Genomic DNA, 11,481 nt, shown 5'->3' on the forward strand with positions numbered 1-11,481 from the left:
GGTTACGTATGTAACCCTAGTTCCTCGAGGGAACGAGACGCTGCGTCTCGGTGCCATACTTCCGGCGTCCCTGCCAGCGCTTGCTTCATTCCTGGGAGCTGGCGCTGGTCTCACCGCACGTGCTTTTATAGCCTCCTGGTCATTACGTCACCCGCCGTGACGTCTCGCCCATCTATTGGTCTGATTACACACGAGATTCAGAGCCCGTCACGCTGAAGGGCGTTCCCCTAGCGTTTTTCGACGCAGCTCGAGTTCCCTCGAGGAACTAGGGTTACATACGTAACCTGAGGCGTTTTTCTGTAAAAGTGCTTGGTTTTTGGGACAACGGGCCAAAACTTCAGCAAAATGGTGAACAAACAATTGGGAAAACGCATTAAGCATTAATTTTTAGGAATACATTTGAAAATGACAAATTTACAAATTTTTGTTGCACTGTATTGCATGTGTGTGTGTTTATTTATTTGCAGTATATTTGAGTTGGTATAGGTAATATGAGGTAATTTTTTCACCTTCATTTTTGCTCTTGATCGAGATGGCAAAAAAAATATCTCAGCACATTTAATGAATGGCTATGCTCTTCTTAATTTTGTCATTTCATCTAAATATCAACATATGTGAGATTTGGTCAATAAAAACAAAAAGTTAATTGATATATTTTGTGTCTGCATTATGTTAAATATCAAAAACACGTTTTGTCTTTTTGTCAATGAGAAATTTATGGAAACATTAGAGTTTTTACAATTGCTAGGACACATTTCTCAATACTTAAGTCTTTTTTTTTTTCAAAACTCTTCACACAGTTCTCCTAACCAACTTTCATTGATTAGTTAGATTGACATGAAGAAACAGAACAAACTGAGACAGACTAGAACTGTGGCAACGTCTCCAAGATGCTTCAGGAAACCTACCTGCAAAGCTACAGTACTGTTAAAAGTTTTAGGCACTTGTGTAAAACTTCTGTAAAATGAGTAAGCTGTCAAAAATAATGTCATAAATAGAATTTCTTTATTAATTAACTTCTATTAACTTAATGCAGCTTTTGCCCTAGGTGCACTTGCGCATAGTTTTTCAGGTCGCTTTGCAGGTAGGTTTCTTGAAGCATTTTAGAGACGTTGCCACAGTTCTTCTGGATTTAGTCTGTCTCAGTTTGTTCTGTTTCTTCATGTCATTCCAGACAGACTGGATGATGATGATGAGATCAGATCTCTGTGTGGAGCACTGGCTATTGTCAGACTCCTTGTGCAAACAAAAATCTCACTGGATTATTACAATTAATGGCAAAATGAATGTTTGGAAATGTAAACTGATATTTCCTACTGACTCACTACAGCAAAAGTTAGAAATAACTGACTTAAAACCATTTTTTAGCTGGTGAAAATATTAGTGTTCTACTAATTTTGGCCACCACTGTACATTCAAAATGCACTAAAACTACCAAAACACTTTATACATGTCTCAAATTAGCTCATTATTCACTCATAAAACATGACTTTAAAAGCACTAACAACAGGTAGCATTATATGTTTGCTTTCGTAAAAATTATACAATGTTTGCTCTTGTATAGATTACTACCACTTGTGTAGGTGCTCAACTATATCAAATTGCTTTGATAGTATTTTTTTTATTCAGAATATATTTCAATACTGTATTACTGTAGAAATGCAGCAAATTCTGTCATTCATTTTTGTATTATGCTAGGTTATGAACTTAAGTTTTGAACAGTTTTGTAAAGAGTAAGTAAATGTGCAAGCTGGCTTGTTGGTATATCGAGTTTTGGCATTGTTTGTTTCTGAGAGAGAAAAAAATTCATGTAATTAGAAAGAAGCAGTCATTGAATGCATTTTGTGCCAAAACAATTATAAATGATACACAGTTTAGCCCATACAGGCTGCTATTGTGCTCACTGTGTGAAAAGTTCTGAAAAGTATTGAGACGTGTCCTAGTGACTGTAAATAGTTTTACAATTTAAAACTAAATGCACACTGTTCTTAAGGGTGGCATTTCCCATCACCTTACCCTCTACATTACATAGCATAGCCGTTTTTTACAACTGGCTACAGTGTAACACTGACAATGAAAACAGCATAAACCTACTGATGGGATATTTATTGTAGGGTTCTTTGTTGAGCACATCAGTGTGTTGTTGGTTGGTAGACAGATATTTTCACATGACATGTGTTTGCATCATTTTGGTGAAGAAAAAATGGGCCAGAAATTCAGCAAACACATGTTAGCAATTGGGGAAAACTGTAAAATAGAGTTTAATGAAGTGTTGCAAGCGATGTGTGACATTTTGCATTTTGTGTGTGTGTGTTTTGAGGTTTTGTCTGTAGATTTATAGGACATATTATTTAGGACATATTTATAGAAATCATGTGTAAGCACTTATTAAATACTATAAAACTGTGACAAATGCTGAGAATTAATGAATGCACGAAACAAAATGAGAATTGGGTATTCCAGAAAGCTAATTTAATGACATAAATTGTCTAGAATACTGTGGAAGATATTGCTTACCCCCAATGAGCATAGTACAAACAGAGAAAATCTTCTCAGCATCAGTGTTGGCACAAACGTTGCCGAAACCCACACTGGTCAAACTGCTTAAGGTGAAGTACAGAGAGGCGATGTAGGCACTGCGAACCGAAGGACCACCAACTGTACTGTTCAAATAGGGCTTGTCCAAACGCCTGCCCAACTCATGTAGCCAGCCTGACAGAAAGAAAGAAATTAATGTCAAACTGCATGTTAGTGCTGCACGATTTGGCCAAAAACCCATATGATAATTATTTTTTTCATATATTGTGATTGTGATTTGAACATCTCATAATGTTGCATAGACACACATTCTGCTTACAATAGAAATAGTTACTTTTAAGGGTATATTCACTCTTCAGGGTATTCAAGTGGTTACTCTTTAAAAGAACAATTTTCGTTCAATGATCAAAAAGTAAAAAATAAATTTATAGTATCTTTATTTGTGTTCACAAAATAATGTCAATTATGATGATAATAAAATCGAATAATAATAAAAAAAAATTTGCACAATACAATAGCAAAATTACAATACTAACATTTGTATTTACAAATATTTATTAATATTTATTTCTTTGCTTTCAGCATTAATCCACCAAGCGTCTATTTTGGTGGAAAACTACAGATTAGTTGACAACAAGTATATACATGCTTCTTATTACAAATGTGGTGCAAAAGCTCTATTTACAAAATTGTTTGAAATTATGCAAATGGAAAAAAAGTTAACCTGACACATATTGCATTTCCAAATGCATGTTATAAGCGACAACAACTAAGAGCAAATGCAGAGATGGAGAATGTATGGGGTTGTGCTGTGGCACACAGTGTTTCAGCCAGCACTGAAGACATCTTGTCTCGTGCAAAAGCCCCCAACGGCGTGCTGGCAGACACAACCACCATCAGCTCCAAGGCACTCTTCCCCAGCTTAATGCCAAAAACCGATGAATAGCTTCCACGCTCTTAACTATGAAATACGCACACATAGTCACCAAGTCGAGTTGGTCTCTCTAGGACACATTTCTCAATACTTTTTAAAAACTTGTCTATGTGGGCAAACCTGTGGATCATTTTCCTTTGTTTTGGCACAAAATAACTATTTTCTTACTCAGACAACCACCACCAAAACTCTAAATACCTACAGGTCATAGAAAACTGAATAAGACAGAAATTTGCTACATTTGTACAGCAATACCATAATAAAATAAGAATCTAGACCTAAAAAATGAAATACTGTCAAAACAATTAGATTAGCTAAACACCTGCACAGGTTTTAATTTTTTTTAAATTTCATTACCAGCTATACAAAAGAAGACAACTTATGAATAATTTTGCTAAAGTACAAAAAAGTGTACTTTCATGTAAGATCATCCTTTATCACACACCATTCGTAAGGTTCATATTTGAAGGAAAAGGTTATAAATATAAGTTTCTCCATTTTGGGTTATTTTTGGCTCCACACACATTCATAAAGTGCAAATTATGCTCACTACCTTGGCAATTAGTTGGTAGGTATTGGCACAATTGGAGACTAGTGCAATATACAATGTTATCTTTTGAAAAGATTTCTTTACAGAGCAAGAATGACAGCTCTCAACTGTTTGGAATTCACTGCAGCATACATTACATGGTCAATGTTTACATTACAGAACTGTATTTAACTTTGAATTAAATGTCTGTTAAACAAATGGAAGCTTCTAGACAGATAAACATTGCGATCACAAACTCATTTTCTGCTTATGCTTTCTGTACAGCTGTTTGAGGAGTTATTATTTTTCACTTGTCTATTTTTGTGGTTTGTGAAGCTAGTGAAAGCTGCCCCTAAACAGCATGAAGAAACAAAACCTGGTCACTTTACGCATTGGTCAGATGGTCTCTTCCTATCCTACTCCTAAGTGGGCGTTCTTGGCCAGAATAATAATTAATGTGGCTTTATGCCGATAGTCAAAATCTGGTTCTGTGAGACTTTTCAAGGGAACATCCCATATAACTTGATAAGAACACCAAGCAGATCTTTTAATGATTTATTTGACTTATCAGAGTGTGTGAATATCTCACCAATGTCCCAGGCTCCATTGGCATTGGTCTCCATCTCTTTGCGCCCAATGATGTACCAGATGCAGGCCATCCAGTGAGCCAGCAGAGCAAACATCGACATGAGCAGCGTTAGTACCATGGCGCTGTACTGCGAGTATCTGTCCAACTTCTGCAGCAGTCTTAACAGACGCAACAATCGCACAGTTTTCAGCAGGTGCACTAGAGATGTCTTGAACAAGCACAAACATGTGTGTGTCAATAGCTTATGTAAATAATAATACCCTGTAATCACATAATTTACTTTAATTCTCCAAAAAAACTAAAACTAAACTAAAAATACCATGGTAAACAAACATGGTAATCATTCTGTACCATGGCACATATACTGTATGTAGATAATGGTACCATCACAGAACTTTTTTTGTAAATGACCTCTGGAGATTTCTTTTGAACCACCATACCCTCCCAATTCTACTATTTTTAAATAAGCCTACTGGAAAAATGGTTTCTACATTCACACATGTGGACTTACGACAGTAATGTTAAATGCATAGAGCAGGTCAAAGGGCAGCGCGGCCACCAGATCCACGAAGAACCACGTGGTAGCATAATGTAGACAGATGGAGCGAGGCTCGTACACCACCTGCCCTGACTGACTCACGTAAGTGGTGCGAAAGTTAAGGATGATGTCTGAAAGAGAAGGTAGATTAATGACATTTTCTTGGAAAGCCTCAATTTCTTTTGAAGCATATATACAGGTGGTAACTGATGTTTTATGTATTTATGTGTAAACCATCTGATGGTACAAGGTCACACGTAGGTTCTTTCAGTGAGTAGACTCACCCAGAATAAAAAGCATTTCAACTGCGATATCGCTAACTATCGTGCTCCTGCCTGCAGTCTCCACATCGCTGTACGCTGTGAAACACACATTGTACGGCACAGTCACAGCAACATAGAATGTAGCCAGTAGAATCATCCAATCCCACAATGCCTTGGACACACTGTAATGCAGCAGGATGAATCGAGACTTCTGGACTGCTGCCACTTTGTACTCAGGCAGGGATGGTTTTTCAAACATGTCCTGAGGGAGAGAGGCACAGATTAAGGAATGAGAGCAAAGAAATTGAGAGATGAGTTCTCTTTTAGCCTAATATCCCAACTTCTTCAAGGTAGCAAGAAGATTTATATGATTCTCATGATCAAATCAAATCAAAGTCAAATTCTGCCCTAAATATTACTGCCCAGTAAAAATGATTTACTGACATACTGTATTAGTCAAGTCTCAACAGTAAGTGACTTTGATCACTGAAAGGAATCGTGAAGCAGAACTGACAGAATAATCTGTTAATTTTCAGAAAATAACAAGAAACTAAATTTAATTTTTATCTGCAAGGACACTGCATGACAGATGATAAATCTTGGTCTTTCTTTAATTTAACTTTTACATCACAGAGGTCAGGGCAAGGGTCAAGCTCATGGTCTTTGGTCATGATTAGTTTGAGGCAGCAAATCATGTGGTTTCTAATACTCCATGCACTCATCTGCAACACTCTTCATTAAGATTAAAGTGTAGACCTGTGATGTCACTGAACACACATCGGAACCTCATGCCCTTAAATAGTCTCTATGAAGATATTGTGTTCTGGGATTCTGACAATATTCATTTAATATAGTAAAATGTTGTTTAGGGCACTGCTTGAAGTGGGGAAAAAAAGTGCTGTACACTCTAGTGAGACACCCCCTTCCATTAGAAAAATAATATGAACAATAAAAAAAAACTCATATATCATCATGTATTTTATTATATTATTTTTAATACAATATTTTTAATATAATATAATCTGAGATTAGCCACATCACATAGTACATAAAAAGAGTAGCTCCATAACAGATACAGTACTTGTCAGCTAATTTCAATTTAAATGATATTAGCACCAAAAATCACAGCTGTCCTCCCTTCTTCAGTTGCTCGCTCATAAGCTGTGTTACCCGGTTTGATTCATTCAATAGTATTTGTGCGTTGTACTTAGCGCTCCCGCGAAACTGATGTAGGGTGTGACGAAATTTGAACACAAGTGGTCAGAGGAGACGCATTCAAAATGAAGTTCCAAACATAGGTTTGGGAGGAGCCTAATCATTCAGGCCTGTCACTCAGCATTATAAGCCTATATAAGCAGCAGTTATAAGCGGCATCCCGCTACCTACCCATCTCCTCCTCTATTTGTGTTATTCTCTCTCTATGTAGTACTTCAATGGGGGGTGGGGGGCTTGAACTTGGGCCTCAAGCCGACCCTCAGGTTCAACGGACGGACGGTAGACCAGAAGGTAGGTGTGGGAGAGGGTAAATGAGATGGGACTGGAACCTGGATCCCCATGAGAACATCCATCCAATCATTGGCAGTAGGCCAAGTAAAGACACCCATATGTCCTTTTCCCTGGCCACTTCCTCCAGGTTATCCTGTGGGATGCCAAGGTGTCCCCAAGCCAGTTGAGAGATATGATCCCTCCAGCATATCCTGGGTCTGCCCCGGGGTCTCTTCCCAGTTGGACGTGCCTGGGCTGGAATACCTCCACTGGAAGGTGTCCGGGAGGCATCCTGACCAAATGCCCGGGCCACCTCAACTCAACTGGCTCCTTTCAATGTGGAGGAGCAGTGGCTCTACTCCGAGTCTCTCCCGGATATCCAAGCATTGCACCCTGTCTCTCAGTGTCAGCCTAGACACTGTGCGGAGGAAACATGAACTCCTCTGCTTGGGGAAGCATCTCACTCCCTTCCTGAAGCAGGCAATCCACACATTTTCTGGCTGAGAACCATGGACTCAGGAGCTGACCCTCATTCTTGAAGCTTCACACATGGCTGCAAGCCACAGCTCAATAAGATCCTAAGACACTCACTTAGCACACGCATCATTTGGATTAAAACTAAATTGTAAAAATAATACCATTTATAGGGGCATTAACTATAAACATCATTTATTTTCAATCTTAGGCATACACGACTTTCTGGCGAAAGTGAATCTAACAGCCTGTGTGAAATGCACTAGGCTGTAGCTTACTACTTGTCCCTCTCATTCTGCACCAGTACAAATACGTGCACGCGTTGCGCGTGTTTTGCTTGCTTGAGTGTTTCTGCATTATATGAGTGGCTTTGGAATATAAATCGCAGCACGTTTCAGATGAAAAAAACGCGACTTCTATTTCTGAAATATTTAAAAAATTTACAAATGCAATAAAAATATTGGTATCGGTACTCGGCATCGGCAAGTACCAAAAATAAAAGTATCGGTATCGGGCGAGTACTGGAAAAAGTGGTATCGGTGCATCCCTAATTTTAGCTATAGAATTTCCAGCTATAACAGTAAATTATGATTTATTAAAAAATTACATAACATTTTCTGGCACAAACATGGTGCTAAGAGAAAAATTTATCTCTTTTTGTGATGGAGCAAGTAAAAATAAGTGTAGGACACATTCACTGAAATAAAATCCTTATTGTTGAGCCCTGCTTGTGATGCTCTTGTTTGCCTATTTTCTCTCAGTCATTTGGAGTGTGATGGAGCGAAGGCAGGTGGCTCTACTGAGAGTGAAGTTGTGCTGAAAACATGACCATCTGTTTACAGGAGCGATCGGAAATGTGACCTGCCAATCTGGCCTCCTGTTCTGCAGTGGCCATGTGACATGGAGGATTACACATCCTTTATACTTCTGGCCTGCACCTTTCACACTGTTTGAACATTTCCTGAGTCAAAAGGTCACCGGAAAATGGGATCCTGCATAGATCCTGTGCTTTACAGTAGCCGTAACTCACAATCCCATGATAAAAAAGAAATGTTAAAGAAATGTTAAAAGGCCATTTTAGTGCACAGATTATTTCAGGGGGAAAAAAGAAAAGAATGGACAAGTAGAACAAAATGATTAGAACTGAGTTTGTCTGGATATCAGAGCAGCTGTGATGTATTGATAAATTGAAAAAGATCTATATATATTTTCATATATCCATAACATTACACGATGATTTGTTTGACTCACTAAGCTGTCATCAAATATTTTATAAGTTTTAAGAACTTTAAAATGTCTTTTTGTATATTTGTATGTATTTTTGTAAAACAACTGTACCTGATTTTGTTGTTTATGTCTTAATGGGAATATGGGAAAGACTTTCTTGACTGTTGTCATTGTTCCTCTCACTGCACAAGCCAATCGTGAGCTGTCATCACAGATGATCTTAAGTTCAAAGTTATGATCATCAAAGATGATCTTAAGATCAAAGTTTTTCCAGCTGGGATGCAGGATGTGCAATTTTCAGATAGCTCAATTAAATGTTATATTTTAGTTGCATTAGTAAGTCAATAAAAGCACAAGTGGTTGTGTAAAATAGACACACAATATTATAATATTTATATATTAATCGCAGGCCCCTGAATTGAATCAAACTGTGATTGTAAACATCCAGTTTACACCATTTGCCATGGCCCTTCCATGAGAAATGATTACTACAAAACGAGTTTTAATGAACTTTCATAGTTTTAGTACATAGTTCATACATTTACTCACCCGGCTTAAGTTGACATCATTTTTGCTGTCGCGGGTAAACTGGCTGGTTAGCTGGTAAATCATGGTGTGACCCCTCCTTCTGGCTTTACTGAAATGAGAGTTCCCAGTGGTCCTTTTGTATGGCTTATTATCTGCACAAAATGAAAAAAACATTAACAGCCTTGACAGTTTACAAATGATAAAAATTTTAAATGGTCTAGGTTTGTCTATGTAAGATTGCGTTTGTTTGTTTATGTAAGATCCATGTGTTTTAGCAGATGTTTTGTAGATGCTACTCCTAAAGCCTGCAAAGACTGTTGATTACTCTATCCTTTTACACCATTTGGCATGTGATGTTGGCTCTCACACTAAAATGGTTTAGCTTCTATCTAAAAGATTTCATATTTTGTTCTGCTCAGTCATCTGCTTGCTCAGTCACTTAAAAAGTAAGGTTTCCCCTAAGGGCTATATTTTGATCTTACTGAACTTTCATTCTATAGTGCATGTGTCCTCTAGGCTCCAAACATGCTATTTCTTATCAAATGTTGAAAACCAACGCTAAGTATTTTTTTAGGCTATGTATTTTGCCATATTTAAAAAGATTAGTAAGACTAATGTTTGTAGTGTTGACTGTACCATCAGTTCTGCTGCTGTGATGGCTCTTGTCTTTTTTTTCTGAGATGTCCTTGAATGAAAAGAGAAAAAGCACCATCTCCCCTTTCTCATTCTTAATGGGCACAATGTCCAACAGACACCAGAATGAACTTCCTGTGATAACACACCAAATAGAGTTGCAGAATTACACAGACATAAAAAAAAAGTTACTACATAAAAATATCAACTTATCAACCAAGAAAACAGTTTCGCTATGGAAGAGCTACATTAGCAGTGGGCTGGTGATTTTGAAGCAATTAAACTTACAGCTTCACTATTAATTAAATTGACCAGATTTCTGAAATGGAAACTTGGGACATTGTCCTATGGCAAGCCGTTTTAGCTTAAAATATTCCAAGCATTACTCGTCGTAATTGCATTTTTACTAGTAACAATTCAATTAGAGAGCTCTACAATTAAATTCTTAGAAGTAACAATGCCAATTAGAGAGCTCTCTAAATCTATTTTAACTAGTTATAAATACAATAAAAGAGCTCTCTAATTTAATTAGAGAGCTCTGCAATTGCATTCTTACTAGTAATAACTGATTATGAGAGCTCTCTAATTCCGTTCTTACTAGTAACAATTATGATTATAGAGCTCTCTAATTCAGTTCTTACTAGTAACAATTAGGATTATAGAGCTCTCTAATTCAATTCTTACTAGTAACAACTGAATTAGAGAGCTCTCTAATTGAATTAGAGATATCTGCAATTACATTTTTACTAGTAAGAATTGAATTAGAGAGCTTTACAATAAAATTTTTACTAGTAAGAATTACAATTACAGGGCTCTTTAATGCAATTTTTACTAGTAACAATTGAATTAGAGAGCTCTGCAATTGCATTGTTACTAGTAAGAATTAAATTAGAGAGCTCTACCATTCAATTCTTACTAGTAACAATACCAATTAGAGAGCTCTTAATTCAGTTCTTACTAGTAAAAATGAAATTACAGATCTCTCTAATTAAATTCTTACTAGTAAAAACTTGTATGCATTAGATGCGAAACAGATTTGCGACTACACCCATTTGCCTTTCCAAATCCCGCCTGTGGTGATACAATTCAAAATAAAAGCCCCATAAGCATGAATTGATAGTGTCAGAATGACCATAAGAGTGAGATGACAGTTTGGAAAGGTTTTATTGTAATATTTAATCACTTCATTAATTCATACCTTTATATTATTATTAATATTATTATTATTTCTTTATTTCAGACCCTTAGGTCCATATCACAAAAATGAAAATAAAGAGTAGCCTATAGTCTTGAAAATACTTTACCAGACAAAATATCACCTAATTTTGCACTTTAACATGCATGCAGTATTTGAGCTAGTACATATATAGGCTAATTAATAGGTTAATTGTCACTCTTGACAAAATGTGTTTTAAAATTTTTCTTTCTTTCTTTCTTTCTTTCTTTCTCTCACTCTCTCTTTTTTTTGGTCAGACATTAGGGGGGAAAAAATTCAATTGCGACATTATTTTTCGATAAGCTTAATTAGGCAATATTTTGCGGAGTGTGTTTTTGTGCTGGAACCGTGGCTGGTTTTGGCCAGTAGGTGGCAGCACGACTCTTTCTTACTGAGTGATTCATTTAAAGGGGTCATATGACGTTGCTAAAAAGAACATTATTTTGTGTATTGGTGTAATGCAATGTGTTTATGCGGTTTAAGGTTCAAAAAACACATTATTTTCCACATACTGTACACTATTGTTT

The 11,481-nt window shown here is 36.8% G+C and overlaps 1 protein-coding gene across 1 annotated transcript in view; it reads right to left on the bottom strand.

Moving 5' to 3' along the window:
- The window catches only part of LOC107716465 (potassium voltage-gated channel subfamily H member 4-like), a 29,366-nt gene that overhangs the window by 7,603 nt on the left and 10,282 nt on the right, over positions 1 to 11,481 (bottom strand). Inside the window, exons 3-8 of the mRNA XM_016522924.1 lie at positions 9,742 to 9,873; positions 9,127 to 9,257; positions 5,413 to 5,653; positions 5,102 to 5,259; positions 4,591 to 4,798; positions 2,518 to 2,712 (exon numbers count right to left, since the gene is read on the bottom strand). Coding sequence (XP_016378410.1) covers positions 2,518 to 2,712; positions 4,591 to 4,798; positions 5,102 to 5,259; positions 5,413 to 5,653; positions 9,127 to 9,257; positions 9,742 to 9,873 — 1,065 coding nt within the window. The remainder of the gene's footprint in view (positions 1 to 2,517; positions 2,713 to 4,590; positions 4,799 to 5,101; positions 5,260 to 5,412; positions 5,654 to 9,126; positions 9,258 to 9,741; positions 9,874 to 11,481) is intronic.

This window comes from Sinocyclocheilus rhinocerous, unplaced genomic scaffold (genome assembly GCF_001515625.1).
Source record: "Sinocyclocheilus rhinocerous isolate Xijiao unplaced genomic scaffold, SAMN03320098_v1.1 scaffold419, whole genome shotgun sequence".
NCBI lineage: Eukaryota > Metazoa > Chordata > Actinopteri > Cypriniformes > Cyprinidae > Sinocyclocheilus > Sinocyclocheilus rhinocerous.